Source organism: Patiria miniata, unplaced genomic scaffold, assembly GCF_015706575.1.
Source record: "Patiria miniata isolate m_02_andy unplaced genomic scaffold, ASM1570657v1 HiC_scaffold_5, whole genome shotgun sequence".
Classification (NCBI taxonomy): domain Eukaryota; kingdom Metazoa; phylum Echinodermata; class Asteroidea; order Valvatida; family Asterinidae; genus Patiria; species Patiria miniata.
In genome coordinates, this window is record NW_024037072.1 from 29,745,136 (window position 1) to 29,759,016 (window position 13,881).

The following is a 13,881-nucleotide window of genomic DNA, read 5'->3' on the forward strand; positions in this document are numbered from 1 at the left end:
AGCGGCCAGAGATGCCTTGGCACAGATGTATCCACCACCAACACTAGATCTCCAGCACCGACGTTAGGCTGGGGATGCACCCACCTCTGTCTCTCCTGTAGCTGAGGTAAGTACTCCTTTACCCATCTGCGCCAAATCACATCAGATAGGTAGTGGACTTGTCGCCATCTGCGCCGAGCGTAGACGTCGGTCTCCTGGGTGACTACTGGGGGTAGTTGGGGGGAATGGGGGGGTAGACTTCAGCCGAAGAAAATGATGTGGGGTCAATGCTTCCAGGTCATTCACGTAATCAGATACCCTGGTCAAGGGTCTGCTGTTGATGATACTCTCTACCTCGCACAGTAGCACCCTGGTTTAAGACCCAGACATCGGGTCCAATTTTTTTTTTAATTTTAGTAAAAAAAACCTTCGATTGGAGTCTGAAAATCAAGTTTTTAGTATAAAAAAAACTATTTTCAAATTTAATGCACTGTTTTAGAGATATAACAATTGTTATGTACATTGATGTGTGAGTTAAATGAAATAAAGGATTCATATCTTGTTTAAATATAATGTGTTTGCCAAAGCATATAAAGGCTCCTTTTCAATTTTAATATTGCTTTTAATATTACCCATCTCATACCCATTCGAATGGTGTATAGTATGATATGGACCAATTATTGGATGACACTGAAACAAAACATTGAAAAAATCGACTAAAATGGAACAAAATGTAATATTTTCATACATTTACGATCGCACATTTTGAAGAGTACCTTCTAGTACCCACCGTAAAATGTCATAAATTGGTAATATTTTGAATGACTAAACATTCCTTGTCAATATTAAATCGCGGAAAATTATCGGAAATGTTCCTTTTGGCCGTACAAGACGAATTTCGGAACGGTGTTTTCGACAGAAATTCGAAAGAAATATCGCCTCGTGCGCGAAATAGCGCCCTCTGTTGATACGCATGGTCAGCAAAATCGAGCAATACTTCCCAGTTAGTTTGTACGTCCGCATCGCGTCGTGTTTGCATACAGAGAGGAGACTTTTGCGACGAAAGCGAAGTATTTCGTGCATTTACAATAAAGTACGCATATTTACTATCGATTGCATGGATTGTAGGGTAGGTTATTTAAGAAAATTTCGCAAAAACAATGACAGAGAAACGTGGTTTTCGATTTTTTTTTCTTGGACAATCGACACGGGTTGCAATTTATTTTTCGGGCAAAGGAAAACACAGGGGAAAAGTAAAGACCATCTCAGCCAACCAGACGTGTTTTCCCGACCCAGGGAAACCCGATATTCAAGGACTCTGCAACCAACTCCAGACCGGAGCTGTCATTGTGATTTAAACTAGACTTCTTCAGGATTAATTGAAAATAGAGATCTTAATATTTCTTAGAATATTTTTGTTGACATCGACGGCCGTCCATTCCTTTTTGTCCTGATGGAATGTGTACCGGAAAGAGGTCAAGACAGAGCAAAACTTTCACAGATCGTGTCGAATATGTCGATAATTCTCCGTCTGGGTTCATCTACAGAATTTGTCACGCTTTGCAAAGACACAAGCAGGATGCTCCTAGAGAAGTTTCCAAGCTTCAGATTTACGTGCTCAGTGCACCAGCTTCTCGCACATAGTGCGAGTTGGTCGCAGCGAACAAAAGCCATGGCCTGGGAACACTTTCCGAAGAGGCGCTTGAAAATAACACACACAAAAACATTCGGAAGTACAGGGAACAGCTATCCAGGAAAACCACACAAGAGGACAATCTAAGTGACGTATTTCATCGTCTTTGGTTAAAAGCAGATCCAGTACTCCGCAAGTTTCCTGTCCAAAGAGTGAACACCGAAGATGACCTGTTTAATTTCTCCTTCAATAAGTCACAAATAGTACCAGCAGGTATTCCATTCAATTCACGAAGATTGAATCAATCTATTACTCAACAACTGATTACTACATTCAGCATTTTATTATGAAAGGCTTTTTAAGGACGGTAGAAATATCTTGGGGAAAATTGATTACTATTTAAGTAGTATTTTGGGTCACAAACCAACACATAATGTAAAATAATACCACAAAATCACTACCTTAGAACCGTAAATTTGCAACCTGGTATAATCTTTATCTCATCCAGTAAAACAAAAATTAACGAGAAAAAAAATGTGTCAATACCGCGCCGGTAATAAGCCGTATGGACGTGTAAAAAAATATGAATGCAGAAATTGTCGCAAGAGGGGGCTATGCATAAGTAGCGCCCTCTTTAGAATTTTGCTCTGGATTTTTGACAAAATTGGCGAGTTACGTTTTACATAATTTCCAACCTAGTTTTCTTAACCCAGAGATGGCTTTTGAACATGCTTCGTGTGTTTTATATGAATTTTGACCGTTTATTATCCTTAAATGTACTGATGTCTGGGTCACATATATTTTTAAACTTCTGTGGAGTGTGCAAGCTCTCATCAGTCAATGTCTGCTGCTTCATCAGGGAGAAAAGCAGTTTTCTCACAGTTCTTATCTGCCTTTCTTATACACCACCGTGATGGGACCGTCCAGGTGGATTGAAGGTCCACTGAATGTTCCTCTGCAGCAATGCGTTGTTCAGTTGAGCCTGGTTCCACTTGTTGATTTCTGTTCTAAGTTCTATTTCAGCACCCACAAGATTGGTGCCATTGTCCGATCTCATCTAGGTCACATTTCCCCGGCGAGCAATGAATCGCCGCATAGCGTCAACGCATGAGTCCGTGTCTAGGGAGTCAGCCTTCTCGATGTGCACAGCTCGTGAAGCTAGACAGGTGAAAATCACACCATACCGCTTTAAATAGCACACTGCGACCTCTTTGCACCTCTAGTGGCCCAAAGTAGTCCATTCCTACTTTGGTGAAGGGGGGGCTCATCAGTTTTGATCCTGTCTGCTGGGAGGTCAGCCATCTTCTGCTCCATGACTTTGCCTCTATACCGTCTGCACATCACACATTTGCCAATTTTTTTTTTGATTGCGGAGTTGGCACCAGATATCCAATATTTCTGTTGAAGACTTGCAAGAACATGGTTCCTTCCACTATGTCCGGATGTCTCATAAATGCGTGTTTTGATCAAGGTTGACACGTGGGACGGATGATGGGGTGTTTAGCATCAACTGGCAGTGAGGCCCTGCTCAATCTTCCTCCAACTCTTAACAGCTCACCATTTATGACTCGGTCAACTCTGTGGATGGAACTGGTTTTCTTCACTCCTTTGATCTTTTGTCTGCTCCCTCCATCATCTTCTGTACTCTGGGCAAGGGCTCTGATCTCATCTGCATATGCTTGGCTTTGAACATCCTGCAACATTTTTTTTCTCTGCTGCTTGTAGTTCTTCCAGAGTTAGTACACCCTGCAGAGTTTGTTCAGCTTTCTGGGACTCGGGCTGGCCTTTCAACCATCTTCTGAATCTTAGCAACCAGCAAACTGCCTTCTTCAGTCGGACCCAGTCTGAGTAGTACTCGATTTTTCGATCGATGCCCTGTTTCTCCATCTCACTTGGCTTGATGGTGCAGGCAAGAACATTCTTCTTAACCTCCAAGTCTTCTGCCACTTCAACTGCACCGAGCTCTGTTGTTGTGGGCCACTCATCTTCTGGCTGAAGTAAGAACCCTGGGCCATTCTTCCAGTCATCCATCTGAAGGAATTGCTCAACTCTCCTTCCCCTTGAACACACATCAGCAGGATTGAGTGCTGATTCGATGTGACGCCACTGCGTTGGACATGAGCCGTCAAGGATAATTGCCAACCTTTTGGCGACGAATGTCTTAAATCTGCTTGTTCTACTGTTGATATATCGTAGCACAGACATGCTATTGGTCCAGAAGAAGGTGTCATCTACTTCGATCTCCAGATCCTTCCTGATCATATGGTCAACTCTCACTGCTACTGTCGCTGCTGTTAGCTCCATTCTTGGAATTGTCACCTGCTTGAGTGGGGCGACCCGTGATTTACTCATCAGGAATGAACACTTGACTTCGCCTCCATCATTCACCAATCTCAGGAAAGATATGGTGCCATAGCACAGCTCACTGGCATCAGCAAAGTGGTGCAAGGTGACTGACTTTGGTTCTTCAAGTCCATCTGGCTTCAGGCATCTTGCCATCTTGAACTCCGCCAGTCTTGGGAGTTCCAACTGCCAATTCTGCCATTTCTTACTCAGATCTGGTGGAATTTCTTCATCCCATCCTAACTTCATCCGACATGCGGCTTGCAGTAATTGCTTGGCTGGAAGCACAACTGCTGAGACACATCCCAAGGGGTCGAAGACAGAGCTGACGGTAGATAAAATACCTCTTCTTGTCGGTGGTCTATCTCTCATTTCAATTTTGTATCCAAACTCATCATCTTCAATGGACCACATCATGCCAAGCGCTCTCTCAACGGGCAACTTCTCACCATCGATGTTCAAGTCTTTCCAGTTTCTGCCTCTTTCATCTTTAGGGATGATCTCTTGGACTTCCTTTTTGTTGCTCACCCACTTTGTGAGGTGGAATCCTCCCTTGCTGCATGTTTCAGTCAAACCTTTGACAAGCTGGACTGCCTTTGACACTGTCGGGGTTGAGCACAAACAATCATCGACATAGAAATTGCGATGGATGATGTGCGCAATTTCTTCACTTCCTGCATGATCACCTGCTGTCTTCTTCAAAGCGTAGTTCGCACATGAAGGAGAAGAGACCGCACCAAAGACATGTACTTTCATGCGGTACTCTGTCAAGGGTTTCTTGATGTCATCATTGTCCCACCATAACAATCTCAGCAGATCTCTGTCGTCTCTGGGCACCAAGTCTTGGGAAAACATGCCTTCAATGTCAGACATGAGGGCAACCTGATCCTGCCTGAACCTAGTCAACACACCAATTAGGCTGTTTGTCAGATCCGGCCCCTGTAACAACTGTTTATTAAGGGAGACACCTCTGTAGTCGGCTGTGCAGTCATACACCACCCTTATCTTGTTTTTCTGTGGATGCATGACACCATGATGAGGAAGATACCATAATCTGCCGTCATCCCTTCTTGCCTCTCCATCCGGAACTTTCTCCATGTAACCCTTGCTAAGCATGGACTCCATGTAGCCTGTATATTCCTTCTGGAATTCTGGTTGTCTCTGGAACTTTGCAGATGGGCCGTTCTCTGTTCTGCTTGTGGTCTGTTGTTCGGCATTCTAACTTCTGTCTGCTTCAGTGGGAGTGCAATCTCGAAATGGTCGCCAACCATTCTGATGGAGTTCTCCACCTTCTGGGTGAAGAGTAAATCCTGTCTGGACTTCTCTGGCTTGTCTTCTATGATCCTCTCATTGAAGTCATGATTAAAAGCTTCTCCAGCTGATCATCAATGTCTGCTTTGGCTTTCACTGTTACTTTATGGGAGATGATTCTCTGTTGACCTTGATTTCTCTTTGACCCATAAACCTGCCAACCAAGGACTGATCGGCAAGCAAAGGGGCCACCGTCCTTGCTGTTTATGATTTCAAGTGGTTCCATCGCCTTGGGGACATTGTTTCCAATCAACAGCCCCACCTCTGCATCAACATTTGGCAGCTCAACTCTGTCCAAGTACTGCCATTCCTTCAAGTCATCTTTGGTGAGGATGTCTTCTCTGACTACCGGGATTTGTGTCTGGGTGTAGACTTCTGGAAGACTGATGACTGTTTGGCTCTTTAGGTCCATTATCTCAAGATCCGACAACACACGACCCTTCACCACCTTCTCGTCCGTCAAAGTTTGTACTTGTATGTTGACTGCCTTTCCTTTCTCACCGAGCTTGGTCACTACTGCATCAGCACAGAAGACTGCATTACTGCCGGAGTCCAAGAATGCATAGATTTTGGTCTGCATTCCTGTCATTCTTGACCTCAGGATGACTGGAACCACCCCTGGGAGTGATTCAGTGGGACACACATTGACGGAGTTTGTTAAACCGCATTTAACATTGTCCTTTACCTCCGTCCATTCATTAAGCCGAGTTTGCTTTCCATCGACGGCACTGACTGGTGTAGCATCAGGCTGCTGGGGGCTTTTCCATTCTCTGTGTAGCACTGTAGGATGCCACCGTCGACAAATACTGCACTTCTGTCTTTTCTTACAGTGTCTTGCAAGATGTAATGATGCACGCATGCACCCAAAGCAAAGCCCCTTGGCACGGCAGAACTCAATTCTCTCTTCATGTGGCTTGCTGGCCAGCACTGCACAGTTTTCTATGCAATGGCTAGCATCACTGCAATAAATGCAGGATCCACTGCTTCCAGTTTGTTGTGATTCACCACTCACAGTTGTGCTGAAACTGGTCTTGGCTGGAAACTTTGTTGCTCTTGGGCTTGGCTTACTGTTTCCTTTTGCCCGGTCGATTGCCTTGGTTATGTCTCCATAGATTGGGTTGCATGCGATGCGTGCCTGTTTATTAACGAAGGTGACGACATCATCAAACACAACATTTTCTTTTCTTCTCTTCTTGGATATCATCAGCCTTACTCCTCCACCTATCTCTCAGCTTGTATGGCAACTTTGCTGTGATCATCCGAATGTTCTGTGAATGATTGATCTCCTGCTCCATGCTGAGATCCTTGGCTAAGTTGTACAGCTCTGTGATGAACACTGAATAGCGATGGAGCTCATCTTTATCCTCTGGCTTGATGTCCGGCCAGCCAACTGCCTTTGCCACCATGTTGTCAATGATACGATGCTTGTCGCCGAATTTCTTCTTCAGCAGAAGTTCGGCTTTGGCGAGAGCGTCTGCCGAGTCTTCACCATACATGCAGCTTTTTACAATGGCAATCGCTTCGCCCCTGGTGTACTGCTCCAAAAAGTACAGTTTGTCCTTGTCATTGTTGTTCTTGGATTCAATGGTGTGCTCGAAGGCCCTCACAAATGCATGGTAATCAAGCGGGTTTCCACTGAATGGCTGTATCTGTCTTTGTGGGAGGGATGATCTCATGTGACACTCAACCAACATCTTCATCAGCTGGTTTTGCTGTTTCATTGATTCCCCCTGTTGCTGAAGAAAGGATGTTAAGGCACCGGTGTCGGTAACCATGGGTCAACCGTGGACAACATGACTTGATCCTTAACCAGTTCATCCATTCTGGCAATTTATGCAGGGTATATAGGCCTACTCTGTACTCAGTTCTATTCTAAGTTCTGTGTATACTTGTAACTCAGTCTATGGAACAGTATTCCTCCCGTAAACTGGACAGTTTAGTTTTTTCAACTAATGTGCGTGCCTATTGATGGGCCCTTCTAAAGTTCACTTTAAAGCCCCAAGTTTTCACGTTTATTTGGCAGACAGGACCAGGCCTATTAAAGTTTCCAACGCTTCAATCGTTATCCAAAGAATAAACACAAGTTCACACACTGTTCAATTCAAGGCCCTCGATCAGTTCTATTTTCTTCAATATTGCCTTTAAATGCCTACTGTGTTATTCTTACAGTTCATGAGAAGCTTCTCTTATATCCCAATAGCTCCAAAACGCACAAAAATATCCATAAACTCAAGCCAAAAAGATGCCAAAAGGTGTCAAAAAGGTTGAAAAAACTTTAGTCCTTCGCTCTCCTATCATTTGTTATAACGACAACAAATCTTTACGTCAACAGAGGGCTCTATAACTGTTTCAACGATATATCCAAATAGCTAATAAACCTCGACAGTGGCGCCATGGGCTGCACCGTTTACGATATAGCCAGGGGCGGTGGAACCGGGGGGGGGGGGGTCACTTCCCCTCAGATTTAGCCAAGTGCTGACTAAAATTTGCCCTTTCGAGCATAAATGTGCCCCCTCGCGATGAAAACAAAACTGGCCCTAAAATTTCGGATAATTTGTTTTCAGTAACCATTTTCCAAAATGATATAAAGATTTCTGATATGAAGGAGGAACATGAAAACCAAGCCACAAATCCCTTACCATGCGCCCTGAAAATGGGCATATAATGCGTAGTTTGCATAATGGTACCCCCCTCCCCCACTAGTTGATTTCACAGAGGCCAAGTGTCCGGTGCAAAAAAACGTTTCGACATTTCAGCACGGATGAAGCAAGAGCCCCTTTTTGGTGATCCCCCCCCCCCTCCCAAGTTTGAAAACCGTTCCGCCGCCGATGCATATATCCATTGTTTACTACCATACGGCCACAATACGGCAGTTATGAATAAACGTTTGGTACCAGTGTATCATAATCTGCCTAGGGTCCATCCACGTCATGATCAAGTCGCCTTTGCACATTATGTTTTTTGAAGGATATTTTCATGCCGATAACTAGAATCATGTCCGTTCATGAATTTAATGTGTTCCAGATTATAAACTTCATAATCTAAAGTTAGAACCAAAAATAATGATGACTATATGTTCATAAGTAATTAATTAAGAACGAAATGATAGTCCATATGTATCAGTATATACAGCGAGAATGCATCGGTAGCTATACAGATAGTACGTCATAGTTTGTTATACATTGCCCATCTCTTAATGTTGCCAAATTTATTAAGAAAAGAATTGTGATATTCTCATCAATCGCTCTTTAAATAAGTAATTAATTAGTTCAAAATTAAAATATGAAAAAATAGCAAGAATTCCCATGATTACGTCATTCACGTCATTTCAAAATGAGTATGTTGATCAAGTACGTCCTAAGTCACTTGGCAAATGGATTCAAAGTTCTATTATATATGTCGTTATGACCTCAACTTTAAAATGGTGTCACGCAAAAAATGATGAATTTATAATAATATGTTTTCATAGACACCCTTCACATGGGGTTTGTGTCTGTGTTTGCATTGAGGCAGCACAGGGTCGCTTTTGGATATTATCCAAATTAAATCTCAACAGTCCAGACTGGGGTATAGTCTTCATATCAGGTGGATGATAGACAGGAGTGACTCAGATTCCTCTAGCAGCTATAACCCTGACATATACTTCTCTTCATGGTAGAAACATAACAAATTCGGCCCCTCTACGCATAAACCATCTATGCATAAACACATACTTTTTAATGATCAGAATGAAAAGATACGAAAGCCCATTAGCGCCACTGCAAGTATATATGTTACAGATTATGTAATTCGTTATTACGGATTATTAATTCGTTGTTACGGGTTATTAATTCGTTATTACGGATTTGTTTTTCGTTATTACGGATTATTAATTCGTTATTACGGATTAAGTCTGATGTTCTCAAACGTGGAGAGCACGTGATCAGGGGACTATGTATATAGCGCCGCTAGGCGGCGCTATCTTTGCTTACAACATTTGCTTTACACCGGCACCGAATGAAACTCTCACACTCCTGTGCCATACTTGCCGAGTATACTAACGTATGAGTAATTCGTAATAACGAATTAATAATCCGTCATAACGAATTAAATAATCTGTAATAACGAATTAATAATCCGTAATAACGAATTAAATAATCCGTAATAATGAATTAAATAATCCGTAATAACGAATTAATAATCCGTAATAACGAATTAAATAATCCGTAATAACGAATTAGTAATCCGTAATAACGAATTAAATAATCCGTAATAACGAATTAATAATCCGTAATAACGAATTAAATAGTCCGCAACATATATACTTGCAGTGGCGCTTATGGGCTTTCTTAAAAAGACGACAAGGCGTTGACCAATTTTGTTATTACAGATTAAGTCTGATGTTCTCACACGTGGAGAGCACGTGATCAGGGAACTATGTATATCTTTGCATACAACGTTTGCTTCACACCGGCACCGAATGAAACGCTCGCACTCCTGTGCCATACTTGCCGAGTATAAATGATTCAGAACGTATGAGTAAATCGTAATAACGAATTAACAATCCGTAATAACGAATTACATAATCCGTAATAACGAATTAAATAATCCGTAATAACGAATTAATAATTCGTTTATACGAATTAGTAATCCGTAATAACGGATTAATAATCCGTAATTACGAATTTATAATCCGTAATAACGAATTAAATAATCCGTAATAACAAATTAATAATCCGTAATAACGAATTAATAATCTGTAATAACGAATTAGTAATCCGCTATAACGAATTAAATAATCCGTATTAACGAATTAATAATCCTTTATAACGAATTAGTAATCCGAAATAACGAATTAAATAATCCATAATAACGAATTAATAATCCGTTATAACGAATTAAATAATCCGCAACATATATACTTGCAGTGGCGCTAATGGGCTTTCGTAAAAAGACGACAAGGCGTTGACAAATTTTGATCGACATACAGATTTTTGGTTGTCATCGATTTGTCTACGCCTTCGGGACGTCAACTGGAAAAATTACTACTAAAGGTTTTAGTAAGAACTTTAGTAAAAAAAAGATGCTTAGGCCTATATGTTATGATCGGTCGGTTGTGCAGCTATGTGGTAGAGACGCCTCTCTTCATGGGTGATATAGCTTGGGCGCATGCGCAAAATATGGCTGCTAGCTGTAAATTGAACTTATTTTTTTGCGCGCCTGTGAAGGTCAATTTTTCCTAAATTGTTTCGTTTAAAAATTGTTTTATAAAAGTGCGCATGGAGTATTGCATATTAATACAGTAAATGAAATTTTGAGAGCTATTTCACTTATCAGAAGCTTCAAATTCTGGAAAATGTCGATGAGAAATGACCTATTTATAAGGTTTCATTTGTAGTATTCAACTAATCTTTAAAAAAGAATACTAGTCGAATTTACTTCATATTGCAATTTTCCCAACAACAAGGTATACAAATGCATGTGTATAGTCGATGAACTAAGCCTGTAGTCTGGGTTTTAAACTTGCAAGTTCAGCATATTGTGTGAAAGTTAAAAATGTTGAGCTAGTTTGGCTCCCATTCCGAGTGTTCAGTTTGATAATGGGAATGTAATGAATCTTATTTTGTATTTTGTGTAAAAAGTGTACTGTTGTAGTTGGAGAGCCTCTGGATAAGCTACTTTTTATTTTATTTTGATTAGCTTTGTAGGCAATCCTCCAGGCCTGCATATTGTACAGTTAATTATTTCTTTTATCTAAGTTTCTTGTATCTTTGCCCCTTGTAGTTTGTCAGTTTGTCCATTTCCTTTGTTGTGATTTGTAGTTTTACTGTAATGAATTTCAATATTGTACATTTAAATGTTAATTAAATGTTTCCTGAAATGTTATTTGATAAATAAATGCATAACTAAGAGAAATATTTTTAAAATGGATAATATTAACTATTGAACACCATTCCATTTTAAATTACATTTTTTTACAAAATAAACCGATCAATGCATTTCAAGTCATACAATGTAACAATGCGTTACATTTTATGACTTCCAATTTTAGTTATTCTACATTGCCGGGCCGTCGTCTGCTACATAGAAAGTTCGTCGTCTGCAGGAAGCCGTACAACGCATGCGCATCTGCTTTTGGGGGGGGGGGGGGTAATACATGTTGAATCAAGAGATTATCTTTACCCAAATGCCAAGCTGCCCAAAAAATTAAGACACAACTCAACTTTTGCAGACCCACATTCAAGATCACAAAACTGTGCAAAAAAATGTTCGGAAAAAAATAGGATTACACAAATATTTGGGAAGAATTCTAGTCCTTAATTCTTTGAAAATCGCACCTAAGCTTATGAGGAGCACGCAAATAAATGCACTGCACAATTTCAACGTTCTGAATAACTGGTGACACAAAACAACTTAATGCAGAAATTCCTTAAATCGATTAGGTTCAGGAGTGTTTTGTTAAGATGTGGAAAAAAAATAAATAACTTACTGTTGTTTACCCTGAATCACTGCACAACTGAGTCCACCAATATTGAATGATAATTCAGATTTTACAAACTGAACGCAAAAATAGCACCACAAATAGTGGTCACAGAAAACAGTATATAAACATACAAACCTTTCCTATATTAATTTGCTTAAAACTAAAAGTGAAAGAAAACTACTACCGGTACCAACATAAAAGACAAACATTTGATAAGAAACCCAACACCTCCCTAAAATACGGCAGTATTAGGTACAAACTGGCGAAACAGGTAAGTTTAGTAAGGAATGAAAAGGATGTAAACTAGATTCATGTTTGCGGACAAACACATGGCTGTTTCGGCATTTTGGTATTGCATGCTTACCATATGTCATGTTATAGACTGATTCTAGCAGCAGAGTGTATTTCTGAAGATAGCACACTGTTATGCAACATCAATATTTTGTCATTCATAAATACCTCAGACAGTTTAGCTATTCCTATTGGTCGAGAGCCCGTCACGTGGCCGGTCTTAAACGGATGATAAAGACATGGCTAGCTGGTCGTAAACACTTTTCAGTGTCAAATAAAATGTGGACTCCTAAAAATCCAGTGCCTCTTACCGTTTTATTGGTTGAACGTTCACAACCTCACGTAGGCATGCGCAACACTACAAATGGAATCCAACAAAGCACGATCGTCTTTGCAGCGACCATTTCCCTGCAGAGTGCTTCAGGGTGAAATGGGGGGGGGGGACACGTCTGCGTGTCGATGCCGCACCGTCAATCTTTGAAGACTACCCGACTCATTTGAAGCCTGTAAGTATTACAATGAGCCTTGGGGCCAGGATAGGCTATCGATAATTACTGACATGTATTTAAAGGCCTATCATGTGCTTAATTTGTTTGATTTCGTAGAAAGACTACAGTCTCGTGTATGGACTTCAGCACGAGAGAGAAAAGCTGCCAACGGCAAGGAAAGAACCGACCCAAGCCCCCGTCGAAGATATTGCTTCAGTGCATGGCTGTGTCGGCAAATCAAACATCAGCGATAGAGCATGCATACAGTCTACCACCAGAAATGGATCTACCCTCGGCAGTAGCAGGAAGGCTTGAACAGGAAAACAGACAACTCCGGCAGGAAAATCGACGATCATGTCGAAAAAAATCTTATCCGTCTTATCCGTCAGAGAGTTGGCAAAAGGCCTGAAAGAGGAGCAACTTGTTTACTCCAGAGACGGCCGAATAGATGGAAAGACAGTTTCCTATTCTGCAATTGGAAGTCACTTTGCTGGAGCTGGGAAAATGAGCCTTGCTCAACGAATCACAATCATAGTGAACAGATGAAGAAGTTTGCACTGCTTGACCAAAGCGTACATCTTCGTCAGAAAGAAGATTGCACTGCCGACTGTGCGTACAGTGAGTAGATAGCTGGCCACGCATGCATAACTGGGCCTCGTGCGTGGACCAAAGCTAAAATTTAACAAGTTTCGGTTAGTATTTCGTTATCGTCTTATTGTTGCTCCTCAGGAATTGAAAGATTTAATAGCCTTCTGTTTGCGTTCATGCATATGAGGAAGATATATCGGATTACTTATTCTGGTTCATAAATTTATGGGAAGCAATACTCACCTGCTGGTGGATGCATAGGCTAGACCTTCACATAAATATTCGGATGGTGACAACCAAATTTATTTTTTCATAGGCAATGATATTCTTGACATCTTGATTAATGGATGATATGGATATGGAACTGCCATTTCATCAGATTATTTATTAGCTAACGAGTAGGTTTTCATTGTATATAAATTGTTTATTACTTAAAAGTTATTTAAGTATTAGTTTGTTCAGAACTCACAACAGATGGCCAGACTTATTTTTGTAGTCATCCATTCCTTTCAAATGTAATGTTTCTATTGAGGTTAGCAGGATTAATTGATGGCCCATTGAACATCATCTGTCAGGTGACATGGATACCATCTGTAAATAAAGCTATTATTATTAAAGCAACGCAATATTTCGAGTGCCCGCTTTTATCGTTGCTCGTTTACAAAATGATTTTCTGTTATTTCATTTTGATGTTGGTAAAATTAACAGTTTATGTTTTGTCTGATAGGCAAGTAATCTCATGAAACTGATTGACATTTAACTACGCTTTCTGACATTTGCCTGTG

At 40.8% G+C, this 13,881-nt stretch overlaps 2 protein-coding genes across 2 annotated transcripts; both read right to left on the reverse strand.

Annotated features, from left to right (window-relative positions):
* Positions 1 to 3,277: 3,277 nt before the first annotated feature.
* LOC119741360 lies at positions 3,278 to 5,080 on the reverse strand. Its single transcript, XM_038217111.1, has one exon. The coding sequence runs from the start codon at positions 5,078 to 5,080 to the stop codon at positions 3,278 to 3,280; it is 1,803 nt and encodes a 600-aa protein (XP_038073039.1).
* Positions 5,081 to 5,291: 211 nt separating this feature from the next.
* Positions 5,292 to 7,041, reverse strand: LOC119741361. Its single transcript, XM_038217112.1, has 2 exons — positions 6,480 to 7,041; positions 5,292 to 5,884 (listed from the first exon to the last, which is right to left on the reverse strand). Exons 1-2 carry the CDS (start codon positions 7,039 to 7,041, stop codon positions 5,292 to 5,294), a joined length of 1,155 nt encoding a protein of 384 aa, XP_038073040.1.
* Between the last annotated feature and the right edge of the window lie 6,840 nt (positions 7,042 to 13,881).

Bases quoted from the DNA above. Each gene is read 5' to 3' on its own strand.
- LOC119741360 (XM_038217111.1), bottom strand. From the start codon at position 5,080: ATGGAGTCCATGCTTAGCAAGGGTTACATGGAGAAAGTTCCGGATGGA.
- LOC119741361 (XM_038217112.1), bottom strand. From the start codon at position 7,041: ATGGTTACCGACACCGGTGCCTTAACATCCTTTCTTCAGCAACAGGGG. The intron at 5,885-6,479 runs GTAAGGCTGATG...AATCACTCCCAG, and splicing joins GCTGAGAGATAGGTGGAGGA to GGGTGGTTCCAGTCATCCTG.